The sequence below is a fragment of the Fukomys damarensis genome, unplaced genomic scaffold (genome assembly GCF_012274545.1).
Source record: "Fukomys damarensis isolate Sample0158 unplaced genomic scaffold, DMR_v1.0_HiC HiC_scaffold_33, whole genome shotgun sequence".
Classification (NCBI taxonomy): Eukaryota; Metazoa; Chordata; class Mammalia; order Rodentia; family Bathyergidae; genus Fukomys; species Fukomys damarensis.
In genome coordinates, this window is record NW_022900945.1 from 19,304,287 (window position 1) to 19,320,752 (window position 16,466).

Sequence of the window (16,466 nt, forward strand, 5' to 3'; positions counted from 1 at the left end):
TTTCAGTTTTTCTCCATTTAGTATAATGTTGGCAGTGGGTTTTTTATAAATGGTGTTTATCATTTTAAAATAAGGTCCTTCTGCACAAATTTTTGATCATGAAATGGGTATTAGATTTTGTCAGAGGCTCTTTATGCATCTGTTGAGATGATTATATGATTTTACCCTTACTTTTGTCTAGGTGATACATAACGTTTATAAATTTATGTATGTTGCATCTCTGGGATAAAACCAAATTGGCCATGATGTATGTTCCTTTTATTTTTTTCATAAGTTTATTTACTATTTCTCCATTTTTTATTACTGTATATTTGTGATACATGGTAAATAAATTCATCATATAGGAATCATTATATATACATACCTCATCTTGATTTTTTTTTCCATTAAGCTCTTGAAGACATTGGTATAGGAAAAGATTTCGTGAACAAAACTTCAGTTGCATGTGAACTAGCACAAAGAATCATCTGGATTCTTTTTGCTTTCCTTTTTCCTTCTCTCTTTTGTCTCCTCCATCCCCAAGACCTTTTCAAAGAATCAGCTCTTTTTATTCATTGATCTTTTGTATCTAAATTCATTAATTTCTTTTTTTGTAGATTTCATTAATTTCTATCCTAATCTTTATAATTTCTTTCCACTATTACTTTCAGATTTTGATTGTTCTTGTCTCTCTAGGATCTTGAGATATATCATTAGGTTATTTATCTGGGATCACTATATTCTTTTTATGTTTGGATTTACAGCTATAATTTTCCTTTTCTGAACGTTTTCATTGTGCTTCCATTATCATTTGATACTAGGAACTTTTAATTATTTAATTTACAGGTGTTTGCATAGTTTCTGTGGCATCTTTTGCTGTTAATTTCTAACTTCATTCTATTGTGACTTAGTAGTATCTAGGGGATTATTTCAATTTTTTAATTTTTATTTAAGCATACATTATGGTTTATTTTAGAAAAAGTTTTGTGTGCTGTTGAGAAGAATGTGTATTCTGTTGTTAGTGTTGAATGAAACACTCTGTAGACAGCTGTGATTTTTTTTTTTTTTTTTTTTTTTTTGGTACTGGGGATTGAACTCTTGTCCTTGCACTTGTGAGGCAGGCCACCGAACCGCTGAGCTAAATCCCTGGCGTCCATTTGTTAAATGGTGTGATTTAACTCTGAATTTTTAATGTACATCTGGATGACCTGTCTGACTGTGAGAGTGGGGTAATGAAGTCTCCACTCTGATTGTATTGGGGTCCATCTGTCCTTTTGAGTCCAATAGTTTCTTTTATGAATTTGGGTGCACTGACATTTGGTGCATAGGTATTTATCATTTTTATCTCTTCCCATTGAATTATTCCTTTTACCAGTAGGTAATGTCTAACTTTGTTTCTTCTGATCAGTTTTGGCTTGATGCCTGCTGTGTCTGAAAATTAAATAGCTACTTTGAGTTGCTATTGGGCTTTGGTTGAATAGAGTATCACTTTCTTTCCGTTCACTTTCAGTCTATGTATTTCCTTTTGGAAGGAATTTGTCTCCTGTAGGTAATATATGGTTGTATTTTTTTAAAAAAATCTAATCTGTCTGTGTCTTTTGATTGGAGAATTGAGAGCACTGACATTGGGAGTTATTACTGTAAAGCATTTATTGAAACCTGTGATTGTACTATTTTTCCAGTGTTAATTCCTTTATTATTTTCCTTTTGTTTACTCTCCCAGTTAGATGTATACTTTCCTTTGGGCTTTTCAGTGCTGGTGGCTTCCCTTCCTCTGTCAAGGGTTCCTTTAAATATTTTCTGCAATGTTTGTAGAAACATAGCCATGTATTATTATTATTATTTTTTTTTAAGGATTTCTTTGTAGTGGAAAGCCTACTTCTCCATCAATTTTGAAGGCTAATTCTTGGGTTAATAGTCATTTTCTTTTCAAATTGGAAAACTTCACTCCAAGCTTTTCTGCCCTTTAAGATTTGTGCTGAAAAACTGACAATTATTTTGATGGGCTTACCTTCATAGGTTACTTGCTGTTTTTCTCTAACAGCTTTTACTATGCACTCCTTTTTTTTTTAGTTTCTGAGATTTTGACTATGGTGTGTTGTGGAGAGGTTCTTTTCTGGATATGGTTATTTGAAATTCTATATACCTCTTGTACTTGTCAAGTTCTTTCCCCAGATTTGAAAAATTTTCTGTTATGATTTCAATGAATAAAATTTTTATAGCTTTTGTGTTGACTTTTATTTTTTCTTTTATTTGTATAATTCTGAGGGTTTTTTCTTTTTAATTTTTTGAGTCATGTAACAACTGCTGGATCCAGCTTGCTTGGCATCTTGTCATTTTTTTTGTTTTTTGTTTTTTGTTTTTTTTTTTGTACTGGGGATTGAACTCAGGACCTTGTACTTGTGAGGCAGGTGGCAGAACCATTGAGCTAAATCCCCAGCCCTATGGGTTTATTAAATTTATGATCTACTACATTCACCTTGTCTTCTATTTCACTCTGTTTTCACACTGGTCAAGTCTACTACCATGCTTTCCATTGAATTTTTCATATTGCATATCCTAGCTTTTTTTTTCATACTTTCTAATTATTTTCTGAAGTGGTCATTCATGTCTTGTATTATCTTGCTTAACTCAATTAATTTATCATTTCTTTCTTTAAGCCTGTCAAACATTTTATTGGTAGAATATTTTATCTCTTTAAGCAAATACTCTTTGAGCTTGATAAACATCTTTTTTTTTTTTTGGTACTGGAGATTGAACTCAGGCCCTTGCACTTGTGAGGCAGGTGGTGGAACCACTGAGCCAAATCCTTGGCCCTTTGATAAACATCTTATGCATTTGCTTATATGTTTCTTCTTTTATCTCTTTGAACATTTTGAACATTATTTTTAGTTTTTTGTAGCTTCTACTTCATTATCTATGAGATCAGCTTTTGGAGAGTTAAGAGTTTCAATGGGCATTTTGTTGCCTTATTTTCTCATGTTTCTTTTATTTTTTGTGCTGTAGGTTGAAGAGCAAGTAGGGTAGAGAAACTCTATCACTATTTTGGAAATTTCTTTAGCTATATTCTGTCACCATGTGGTATGACCTTGGTTTGATTATGTTTGGTGTTTATACCCCTCTTCTGAGGGCTTGATCCCCAGCACTACTCATAGACAAGAAAATGAACTACTGTAATGTCGATGACAAGAAGACATACTAGATACTGGCATATAATAAATCAGTGAAAAGCAAAAACTATGCAGCCATTAATAATAGAAATCATCAATAATGATAGAGTACAATGCTGATCAGTTATTGACATGCTGTAAGAACTAATTATAGGAGCAACTATACTATTTTTAACAAAAAAGATTTGCAGTAATAATTTACACATAAACACAAGTCAAATATTGATATAAAGTATTACTAAAAGCAACTATATCACCATTTACAATAGAAAAGAATCCAGCAATAATAGCATAGAATCAACTAAATAGCTAAAATAAAGCTTAATAATAATAAAATGGAAGGGGAAAATTAAAGAAATAAAATTTAAAAAACAGAAAAGGAAGGTGAAGACAGAAAAGTGAGATAAAAAAATCTGATTAGAGACCAAAGAAAGTTAACAGAACAAGAAAAGGACAAACAGGAAAAGAAAAGAAAATAAGAAAGAAAGAAAGAAAAGCAAAAGATAAAAAAGAGAAGAAACCATACCCCCAAAACAAAAATAGAAATGAATCAAAAAAATTTCTCTCTGTGTTTGTGTAGTTGGTTTCTTTCAAGGACCTACATTATTGGAATCTGCCAGATATGGATCATGGGTTGTGAGTCACAGGCCTATTTTGTTTTCATGCCAACTTTTTTGCTGTGTGAATGATGAATCCTGCCCCATCTTTCCTATTGGGTGTGGTCAGACAATGACATGGTGTCTGCCCTAGGTTTCCAGTGGCTCTTAGTGCTTGTGGCCTTCTGTGTATCCCAAATCACTGCTTTCTCTGACTAGCTTGATGGCTTGTGGGCTTATGAGGTGCCTCCATTATTCTAGTGGCCCCCTGTCTGTACACTGCAAGATGTGACAAGTGTCTAAGCTGATACATATATCCCTGATCATATGGGCAGATGAAAAAAGCAATGAGATCACTGGACTCTGTACTGGAAGTAGGCAGTGAGGCGGCCAACCAATTTGCTGGAATTAATATTAGCACTTTCAGGCTCAGCCCCCTAAGAAAACCACATGGCTGATCTGGCTTTTCACCACAGAGGGTGGAACTACTGTGTATTTAACAACTTGAGCATACTAATGCTTAAAATTCTCAGGGGATCTGCAACTAGTCCACTCTGTCCTGGTTACTATCACTTAGGACCATTTCTTAGTCAATGTGGTAAGGGTGACTCCAGAGACCCTGAAATATAATTGTCATGTGACTTTTGATACCAAGAATAGCTCATTTTTAAACAACCAATCCCTTTTCACAATGACTTCTGGTTGCATCACTCCCAAGTATGACAGATGAGGAAATTTGTCTCTAGTTTTCTTTTTTGTTAAGTCCTTGTCTGTTTTGGTATCAGCGTAATGCTTCAAGAAAAGAGTTTGGTGGTATTCTTTCTCTTTTGATTTCATGAAGGAGGTTGAGGAATATTGGCACTAATCCTTCCCTGAAGTTATAAAATTCAGCTGTGAATCCATTGGGTCATGGGCTAGTTGATCATTTTTTTTTACTGTCTCATAGTCATTGCCTGTTATCAGACTGTTTAGGATTTTAGATCTGCTAGGTTCAGTTTTGGTAATTTATATGTGTCTAGAAGTCTTTCCATTTCTTCTAGATTCTCCAATTTTTTGGAATACATGTTTTCAAACTATTTATAATCCTCTATATTTCAGCAGTATACATTGTGATTTCACCTTTTTCATTTCTAATTGCATGGATATGGGTCTTTTTCTTCTTTTGGTAAGTTGGCTAAGGGTTTGTGTACTCTGCTTCTGCTTTCAAAAACTAACTGATTCATTGATTATTTGTAGTATTTTTTTGTCTCAATTTCCTTAATTTCTACTCCTACATTTATAATTCCCTTTCTTGTACCTGTTTAAGATTTGGATTGTTATTATTTTTCTAGAGCATCATTAGGTTATATGTTTGAGATTTCTCTGTTTTTCTAATCTGGGCATTCACTGCTATAAATATCCCTCTTAGGACTGCTTTATTGTGTCTCATAGGTTCTGGTATGTTGCATTGCCATTATTGCTTAATTCTAAGAAAATTTTAATTTCTTCTTTTATCCTTTGATTATTCAAGAGTGTATTATTTAATATTCATGTGTTTGTATAAATTCTGTGCTTTCTTTTTCCATTGATTTCTAGTTTCATTTCACTATGATTTATGTATGTATGAGATTATTTTGATGCTGTTGTATTTATTTAAGCATGGCTTCATGTCTTCTGTGTGCTGCTGAGAGAAATGTGTTTTCTATTGTAGGGTGAACATTCTATAGATATCTCTATTAAGTTCATTTAATTGAGTGTGTGGTTCAACTCAGATATTTCTTTGTTGATTTTTTTGTAGTTGACCTGTCTGTTTGTAATACTGGGGAATATTAAAGTCCCCCACTATGATTGTTGATATTTGTATGATCTTTTATGTCCAGTAGTATTTGTTCTATGAAGTTAGGAGTGTCAGCATTTGATATATATATATACAGTGGTTCATGAATGCTTTTGTTTGCTAACGTGTGATTTGCAGAATTTTGTTTTTGTTTGCAAACTCTACATTGGGTGACAAACATGACCTTCTTTCCCACACAAACATGGCTATCTTTTCCAAAACTGTGGATAAGTTGTATATTTAACATTGTTAACCTTTTCCTGTTGAATCATTCTCTTTGCCAGTATGCAGTGATTTTTGTCTCTTCCAATCAGTTTTGCTTGAAGTCCACTTTGAAAATAGCTATTCCTGCTTGCCTTTCTGCATCTGTAATGTGAAATATCATTTTTCTTCCTTTGATTTTTAGCCTACAAGTTTATTTATGGAGTAGATGTGTTTCTTGTATGGAATACAGACTTAGGTTTTCCTTTTAAAATCTTTAATTTCAGCAAATCATCCTTCTTTGTCTTGAGGCAAACCCATTATGTCTGGGCTTTATAAATATAGATCCTGTGTGCTGACACATATGCAAGGTAGGAATATTTCTTATTTGTTTTCCTAATTTTAGCATTGCTATGCTACCTTGAATTTTAGTGAAAAGGAAAATTCATGGAATAAACATTATCAAAAGGCTGAAATTGTAAATAGAAAGCAACGGGGTCACTATTTTCAGTTTACATCTATGGGCTAAAAATGTGAAAATTTTTTACAGTTACAGCAATGAAAATCAAGTTGAGGTAATAATGTAAGTGTGCCACTGTCTTAATACTAGGTATTTAAGAGATTGCTTTAGACACTAATCTCTAAATCCTGCATTTTTAAGAGAGATTTTGTCTGATGTAAGACTTAAGTACTGTCACTTTCACTGTGAAAAATAATCTACACTATTACAAGATTTATTAATTGGTTAGGTTGCTGGAGGAACAGGAAGTATACTAAATACAGTTTCTCTGTTTTGGAGAAGGTAGATGATAAAGAAAGAATAGCCCAAATGTTCACAGACAGCTTGTGTATGTGTGGTTGTGTGTGTGTGTGTGTGTGTGGTACACATGTATGGTCATTTAAGGGAATCAAACCTAGGGCCTTCTACATTGTAGGCAAATGCTCTACCACTGAGCTCCACTCCCATCGAAGCATGTTTTAAAGCATAGCTATCTCTGAGTTAATAATGCATTATGGGTTATACACATGCATTTTGACTGTCACAGGAAGTGGATATATACAGGTCACACACTTATCTTTTTCCCTAATGTATTTTTGGTTTTAGCCAAATTTTATTAAAAGCTATTAATCTTACAATCCTTTTATCTAGCCACTATACACAGCACCAGTACAGATAGCCAGTATTGCTCAACCACCGGAAGAAAACATTGAAGTACCTTTGGGCCTAGAGCTCCAGGGCTTCCTGGAAGGCCTGATGAGCCCTTTGCTCCTCGAGGACCTGGAGTTCCCACAAGTCCTGTTCTTCCTGGGCTGCCTCTGATGCCCTAAATAACAGAGATAAGAAATAAAAACTGGGAAGTTTCTAGAACATTAATCTAAAGGCTCTATAAATGTAGGAAATGTTCTATTGACGTACTGCCTAGCAGTTCTCCAAGTGAGTAAGACAAAAAATGTTTTGGGAACACCCATCATTCTCTTGAGATCTCTAATAACAGTTAATATAATGATCTTTTTTTTTTTTTTGGTACCAGGTGTGAACTTAGATCCTTGAACTTGTAATGCAGGCAGTAGCACTACTGAAGTAAACCCCTGGCTTAATCTTGGGTTTTAAAAATGAAAACACTGAGTACAAAGTCTGCCAGTACCTTCGGAGTATACAGTCTGTGTGAAGTGAGTTTTGTTTTAGTCTAACATTTTTTTTTAGTATACTTTGGTGTACGTGACAACTCTAGAAAATGAATAATATCTCAGAGTAATGTCTCAAAAAGCATTCTATTCTACAACCACACATAATTACATAAAATTTACTAAAAATAGTTTGGGAATAAAGTTAAGCAAGCAGACAGTATATCCTTAAAACCAAATCCTGAAGGAAGGCTGGCAAACTTGTTTCCAAGGCAAATCCAGTCATCCATATGTATAGCTCATAACATAAGGATAGTTTTTTACATTTTTAAATGAGAAAAATCAAAAGAAGTACAATACTTAAAGAAATGTGAAAATTGTGCAAAATTAAGTTAATAAAATAAAGTTTTATTAAAATAGCCATGATTATTGATGTATTTACTATCTTTGGTTGATTTTGCACCATAATAGGGCTAAACAGTTATAGTAGAGAATTTATGTGGCACTGTCACTGCTTTGCACTGCTGCTTGGTACAAAAGAAACTGTAGTGAAGCAGTTATAATTTGAGAGGGTTTCAAGTGGAAAAATACTGTTTTCTTTGACCTTTGGTTTTATTACAAGTACACACCTGTTATGTCAAAAAAAGATAATTAACTTTGAATGATATTTTTAAGACACAATGGAATGTGGATCACTTTATCAAGTGACAAAGCCTTGTGTTCACTATACAGTGACACTATATCTGTTCTTAAAATACATTTAGTATTTCATCTGCATCGCTGAATGACCAGTGATGTTGAACATTTTTTCCTATTTGTTGCTTTTACTTATTTGTCTGAGAAACATCTGTTCATTTCAGATGCCTGTTTTTGAATTGGATCTTTAAATTTGGAGGGTCTGACTTTTTAAGTTCTTTTTATATTCTAGATAGTACTCCTTTGTCTGGGGCACATCTGGTAAAGATTTTTTTCCCATACTGTAGGTTGTCTCTTAGCTCTGTTGGTGGTTTCTCTTGCAGTGCAGAAACTTTTTAATAAGATGAGGTCCCAGAGACATTTATAGCTCAATGGATGCACATTGAGGCCATACTCTTAAGTGAAATAAATAGTACACACATGTGTAAATACCAAATAGTTTCTCTGGTGTGAGAAACTGAAAGTATAAATAGGGATCAAAATGAATAACTGATAATGTGAAATAGGAAGAAAAGGTCTAAAGGGGAAAAACGGAAGTGGGAGGGGTAGGGGAAAGGAAAGAAGTAAGGATAAAATGTTGAAATAAATAGTACACACATGTGTAAATACCAAATAGTTTCTCTGGTGTGAGAAACTGAAAGTATAAATAGGGATCAAAATGAATAACTGATAATGTGAAATAGGAAGAAAAGGTCTAAAGGGGAAAAACGGAAGTGGGAGGGGTAGGGGAAAGGAAAGAAGGGTAAGGATAAAATGAAAACAGTCTTTGTAAATAGGGTGGGGTGGAGAGGTTGAAGGGAAGGCAGGGGAATGGGGGAAAAAAAACAAGCTATATCATGTAAAGGTACAAATTCCCAATGATGAGTGTCATCATATTGTATACCTAAATGCACCAATAAAATTAATTGAAAAAATACATTTAGTATACCCCAACATTGTTAGATCAAGCACCCAAGACAATATTCCCACTTGATATGAATGTGACAGAAAAATTTATGACAGCAGAATTCCTGCACAAAAATTGAGCATGAGGCTGCAATGAAAGTAAGTTCATGTTTTAACTCAGGAAGTCCCATGTTCATGGAGATTTATTTAAAACACATAGGAAATAAACTTAAGACTGTTAGCCTTTTGGTAAGAAAATGTGACTGAAATGGTGAAGACACTGATACAACATGAATAATCAATTAAAAAACAAGACAAATATTTTGAGGGGTTTCTTTGATTCTTGTAAATCAACAGAAATCAATACATTCTCCGTTGTTCACTGGAGGAATCAAAACTGAGTTTGAAGTGATGGAAGAATTAACCTCTGTGGATAATTTGTGGGATAACTACCAGTGAGAATATTTTTAGAGTTAAGAAAAGACTAAATTAGTACAACATGAAGTGAAATCTGGTGAGAGGCAATAAAACTGAAACTGGATTAGAAAAAGGTACAAACATACTTACTCGTGAATAGGTAAGCTGTTTAAAGCTGTGACTATTCAGGTACTGTGAGGGAAACACTTAAATTTAGCATGTGTTACTAGGCTCGTGTGTTAACAGTGAACTCCCTGGACTTTTACAGATTTAAATTCATTAGTTCTGTGAAATTTTTTGTCAGAAGTAGAAACAGAATAGTCAGACTTGTCCCATTACACACTAGTTTGAAGGTTTAGCAGAGTTAAACTTTTTTTGAGATTGTTTTTCAGAATGAGAAAAACTGCTCTCAATACAAGTGAACAATGAATGGCTTTGGAAATTAGGTAGGTTTCATTAGAACTTTTATAATGCTTATTAATAAATTAGATCCAAAAATTACAAAACAATACAATGTCTATATGTGAAATATATACTGTGGCAAAGTCATTTTTTTACAACAAATCCCAAATAATGTTAAGCAGCGAATTCCTGTGCTGTTAAAAATAAATGAAATATTCTTTCCTACACAGATTTACAATGGATAAATATTCTGGTCCCAGTTTCAGAAGCATATTTATTCATAGATGCAGGAAATTTCTCTATTTCAAAATCCATTTGACCATTCAATTAGGGAGTGTCCACAAAATCTTCAACTGGAAATGATTAAGCTTCAGTGTAATGACTGTTAAGAGACAAGTATCAAGGGAAAAGTCTAATATAACTTTATAAATTCCTTCCAAGCAATGCATATGCATTGCTCATTTAAAATCATATGCTGTTGAATTGTAGTATTTGGCAGTGCCTATCTACGTGAAAAGAATTTTCAAAGGTAAAATATGTAAAATATTCAAAATTTCATTATAAGTCAGTATTAATAGATGAACAGAAAACTTTGATAGTAGGGAACTATAATAAGTTAAACATTATCTTCTGTAAAAATTGCCACTTTTCTTATTAGTAGACATTATAAAAGTTGCTTAATTTTTTACATTTTTAATATCATAAGTAAAAATTATATGAAAATGTCTCTCTTGTAATATGTAAGCACCATATGCTAATTGACTGCACAACTCAGCTCCTTTCTTTTCTAATACCCTTGATTTTATTGCTTGTTCTATAAAACCTAAAATATTTATGCATATGTACAGAAAGAAGTTGCTGACCTCACTACTAAGAGATAATTGCTATTTTCTAAGATGACACAAAATTGGGTTATGCAGTAGTTCTTCGCATGCATTAAAACAAAAATTTATTGGTTATCACATATTCTAAGGACAATCCCATGGGAAGTCCTCTGGTGAACACAAATATAAATATATATGGTTCTTGTTTTTAAGAAACTGAAAACTAAGAGATGGAATGTAATACTGGATATAATCACAATGAATCAAAAATATAAAAAATGCCAGATGAGAAGTGAGAAAACAAAGTAAATACTGGAGAGGTTCTGAGAAAGGAAAGTGCCTCTATTGGTAGTTAGAAATGGAATTTGTGAGAAAGTAGCCATGGTTTCATCATGTCCTTAAATTTGTACCATGTACCTTAAATTCGTGAATGTGGTAGGAGGAAAGATTTAGACTAGAATCATTGCTGTGGAAGGGCTGGTGGAAAGAATGGTATTAAAAAGTAAAGCCAATTTTTAATTTAACACTAAAGTATTTTTTCTCCAAACAATTGTTACCACATATTTCATATCTTATTATTCTTTTTTAACTATAAAAATTCAATATATTTAAAGCATTATCTTCTTAAATTAGATTTTCCTTCATGATCACAAAATTCACTAAAGTAATGAATAAACATATATTTTATATCCAGTGGTTGCCAGGCACAATGTCAGGTGCTTACAGGGGTGTACCTATAGGATATAGGTTTATATTACTTAGCTTGATTTTAAAGACATTTTGTCACAATCTACATTGATAATTTTATGTCTCACCATTTATCAATCAATATTGTAACTGAATCATTATAAAGGCAAAGTGTACAGAAAGAAAAAGGGAAAGAGGAAGGGAGGGAGATCCAAAAAAGAAAGGAGAAGGAGAAGAGGGAGACCAGGATAGATGGAGAAAGATTCACATTGTGCATTTAGGATCCAGGTAGCAGGAACTTTCTATAGTGGTACTCCTTATCCTAAGTGTATTGATCTTTCCTGTTTCTTTCCCTTTGTTTCTTACTATGTGTTCTATATTGATTTAATTTTTTCTGTAAGCCTTTCTGTTCCATACATCTGGGATAAATTTGGTAATGAACTTTCCATATAAACCATGAGAACCCTAGGGTCATGTGATAGTGCCATTTTATAGCTCATTAATACAAATGAAATAAAATCCTTCCATAAATCATTTGAGATTTTAAGATACAGAACTTCAAAAAGGGTGGAAGATGACTCTAGTGTTATACCGATGGCCAGGTCTCTGGTGAGAATATGACTTTACCTAATGGGATACTTTAAAACAAAATTCTGATGAACAAAACCTCTAATTAAACAAGAACAGTGAAAACCAAAAACAGCTGAAAGACTTAAAGAAACCAAAGAAATGCAGATTTAAAAAGGATTATATGTAAAAGATGATGAAAAGGCATGTTAGTAAATTAACTCTATGGTTAAAGTGGTGAAAATTAGGTTGCAGATGTAGATCAGTGTAAGAATTAAAGAAAAAAAAAGGGTGGATGTTTTTTGGTGAGCCTCTTCTCTCAGGATGTATTATAAAAGTAGCCAATATTGTGGGGAGTTGCATAACATGAACATCCTAGATGATTTAAAAATACCTGAAAATTTCACAATTCTAAAATATATCAGTTCACCTCATGTTAGCTGTAATCTAGGCAGTTTTTAAGACCATATTTTCCAACAGAAAAAAATGTATATTTTGGCTAAGATATGGACAATGGACATTCAGACATTCTAAACACTCCTGAAGTCAGGAGATATTTTCAAATGAGAATAATAAAAAATAATTAGGGTTAACTAGAGACTTCATTTTATTTGCAGTGCTATCAGACATTTGATCCAGTCCAATGAATATTTTCCAAGTCATTTACTATCCATGTTGGTTTTTTAGACAGAAATTTGAGGATAGTAGCAGAGTGTTCTGTACAAAGTTCCAAATGATGTTTCATACAAGTAAAAAACAAACATTTCTTATTACGAATACACAGATGGATAATTAATTTTGCTTTCAAGAGAAACAGATGCTAATCTCTAGACATTCTTTCCAGAGTCTTCTAAATGATTTGTCTAAAATTATTCAGCAAAGGAAAAATCATTCTGGGAAAAATTTAAAAGTAAACAAAAACATAGTAGTTATAAAGTTTGGTCAGGGATGCTACAATCAATGAATAGTTTACCTGAGTCTTAAAAATTAATATAATGACAGGAGTACAAGTACATGATGTGTAATGGTCAGACAGTTCCATTATTCTCAGACAGCAGCTGGTCTCCCTACAGAAATCAATTTTGAGTACTCCAAAAAAATGTGATTTTTTTTTTCAAAATGTGAATTTTGATCAGACTGAAATTGATGGATGCCCAAGCCTTCAGACTAAGGAAACAAGTACTATACTTGGATAAAAAGGGCAATAAAAACATCAAGTTACCCCAGTAAAATCACCCCAAGTTACCTTTTATCCAGTGCCCTTTGTATATTGGCATTATGGTTATATTGGTTCATTTCACCCAATGACAAGATAAAAGAGGGCATTGCTTTTCACTTTGACTTCCTCTTAGGATACTGAATGATATGGGAAGGAAAATGGGTCTATATGTACATATTTAGAAGAAAGTCACAAAGATAGATGTGAAATTATGATGCCTGGTATATATGCAGTAGTGAAATTTACCAAAAAGAATGTTACTCTATTATGCCCACTGCTCCTGGGTTTATCTGTCTTATTCTCACTAGAATTGAAACATGTATATTAAAAATAATAAATATGTAAAGTTTATTAAAGTTGGGCTATGATAAAAATCTACCTTTTAGATAGGATTAGCTAAGGAATACTACCACCTCTAAAACCATGCTGAGTGAAACCATACATATTTATAATATCAATTTCCTTGTTTTTTCAACAGTGGGACATTTTAAAAATGATATTGTACTACAAAGTAGTTGGGTTTTTTTTTCTTAAAGTACTACCTTAATTTTTCTTAAAACATTTCTTTTCCTTTTGCTGTTCCTGCTGCCAGGTACCTTCTGTACACATAACATTATGGTCATATGATATTAAGTATGTGAGAAGATAACACCTAAAATTAATTTACATTCTATAGTATAAATGATAATTATGATATACTAGGGTTTCTTTCCTCAGTATTAGGCTGCATAAGCACTGTATTTTTTTTTCTTAAGCCAACAAGCCCGTGAATTTTAAAAGTAATTCTTTGCTGCTTTTCTCTTACAACTAAAAACACTTCTGTATAAGCAGAAATTTCTCATTATTTGGCTTACTAAATATATCCTTCCTAGAAAAGAATTGGCTGTTTAAAAATATGTGGGATAGTAATCATTGGGTGATTATATGCAAGGTTACCTTATATATAAATAATGTATTGTTTATAACATTTTCCTACAGAGCCAGTCATAAGTAAGGTGGCCAACTGCTAGAAATAAGATTTATGAATGAGCTTTATGATGAAATTAGGAAGTTATTTTAGTTTTGAATCTCTAATATATGAAAGCTTAGGGAATTAAGAGGAGGGTTGAAGAAAGTCTTGAGGTGGTAAAAATAGGTCTATTTGACTAGTGTCCATTCCTAATAGTAAACAAAGTTAACCTCTTGTTCAGATGTAATGAATATAGGCATTCTGATACTGTTTGGGTGCACATAAATTATTTATATCTTTACATTAGAACAATTGATGGTTCATCGATGCTGAAAAATGTACAGGGCAAATACCATGAGAATACTGGACAGAATACAGGTATTTTGTGAAATCTCCTTTATCCGGGTCTCAATACATAATCACAAGATTACTGGAAGAGGCCTTTTTAGCTATACTTTGGCTCTTAAGACACTACAGGCTCATATCCTTATGAAGAAAAAATTAATTAAAAAATCAGAAGGACTATAGTGATACTATCTTACCCAATAAACCAGTAATCCTGTGAACATGCCAATTCTTCCTAACTGTTCAAGTTTTCATTTTGGTTCTTTTCACATGGCAAGTTTTTCCTAACTAGCTCCGTTGACCTTCAGTCTAAGTGAGGCTTCCTAATCTACTCTCTGTATAACTTCACTTTTCCAATGTATCTGGTAACTCTGTTTCTTTTATGTTACTTAACACAATTTTGGAATTATCTGTTGTATTTACTTATTTTTACCTATTATTCAATTATTAGATTGAGCCATATTAAATTATAATTTTTAAAGGTTAAATGCCAACAGGTTTTTGCTGTTCCACTCCATAAGGGCAGTGTTTTGGCCATATGGTTCGTTATTATTTTTCTTAAGTGTGCTTCATTTTAGGCACTGAAAAAAAAATACTTGCTACTGAACTAATGTTCAGGTAACCATTTATATTTATTTCTATGGAAAGATGATACTAAAAAAGTACATGTTTAAGTACTTTACATATTCTTATAAAATCATGAATTAGATATTATTATACTCATTTAGTAGATGGTTCTTAAGGTGATAAATAGTATATTTAAATTTTAAACTAGGTATCCAAGACTGGGTTTTGATTTAGATTATTTAATGTTTATATATCTTGGATAAAGAGAATATATTTAAAGGAAAGTACAGGTATGATGGAATCATAGGTGTCTTAGTTACTTTCTTAGTGCTGGGACACAACACTCAACACACACAACTTAAAGGAGGAGAGATTTATTTTGGCTCATGGTTTCAGTCCATGGTCAGCTGGCTCCAGGGTGGGGTGGCAGAGGGGCATAGTGAAGGAAAGTTGCTTATATCATGGTGGTCAGGAAGCAGAGAGAAAGAGGATGCATGAGGGAGGGAGATGTACCCCTTCCAGGCCTTCAGTGACCTGCCCCTCCTGATTGGCCCTACCTCCTAACAGCAAGTCAACTATAGTTGCCCCATGGTTGAATCCTCTTCCAAAATCCAAGCATATGAGTGCATGGGGCTGTGGGGAGGCACTCTTAATTCAAACCATGACATTCTGACCCTATCCTCCAAAAGATTTATTCATATCTCCATATTCAAAATGCACTTATTCATAAAGAGCCCTTAAATTTTAACAGTTTCATCATTGCTGAAAAGTCCAAGTTTACAGTCTCCTCTGAGACTCCAGGCAAACTCTTAGCTCTGAAACCTTGAGAAACTGAAAAGAAAGTTAAACACTTTTAGCATACAATGGAACAGGGTAAAGATCCCTTTCAATAAGGGAGGAATAGGGGGATGGAAACCAATGGGACCAAGGCAAGACTGAAAACCAACAGGTCAAACATTAAATCCTTTAACTCCATGTCCAAAACCTGGGCAAGATGTGATCTCCAAAGGACTTAGATGGCCCCTACTCCTACAGAAATGCCTGTTGCAGCTCTCATGGCTCCTCTCTTGCAGTAGCTCTCCTTAACATCTGCAGCTTTACTCATATGTTCAATATTCTGGCTTCTCCAACTTCCTGGGGTCCTCACTGCACTTTTAGTTTCACTCTCACAGCTTTACATACTGCCCTCTCAGCAGCACATTACCTGGCCTCCTAGGCCTCTCTGACCTCACAATTCTAGCATTCTGAATTCCTGTCAATCCAGGACCATGTGAACGATGCCAAGGTCTAAGGCCACAACCTTGGCTACAGAAGTCTCCTCTGAGTGCATGGATTGTTGTTCACTGTGAAAAGAATCATAGAGAATCAATTCCCTAGATGGCTCTTCTTGAGCAGGGTGCCCAGGGACTCTCTTCTTAAAACAGTCTTTCACTTTTGGACTACTGAACTGTGAATGGTGAAGGCATCCTGGGAATCAGCAAGTTTGTTTTAATGCTAAGTATTTTTTTTTTTTTTTTTTT

The 16,466-nt window shown here is 33.5% G+C and overlaps 1 protein-coding gene across 8 annotated transcripts in view; it reads right to left on the reverse strand.

Moving 5' to 3' along the window:
- Positions 1–16,466, reverse strand: part of Col24a1 (collagen type XXIV alpha 1 chain) — a 304,025-nt gene that overhangs the window by 43,412 nt on the left and 244,147 nt on the right. For all 8 annotated transcript variants that reach the window (XM_019209372.2, XM_019209374.2, XM_019209375.2 and 5 more), the window contains one exon: positions 6,980–7,087. In XM_019209372.2, coding sequence (XP_019064917.1) covers positions 6,980–7,087 — 108 coding nt within the window. The remainder of the gene's footprint in view (positions 1–6,979; positions 7,088–16,466) is intronic.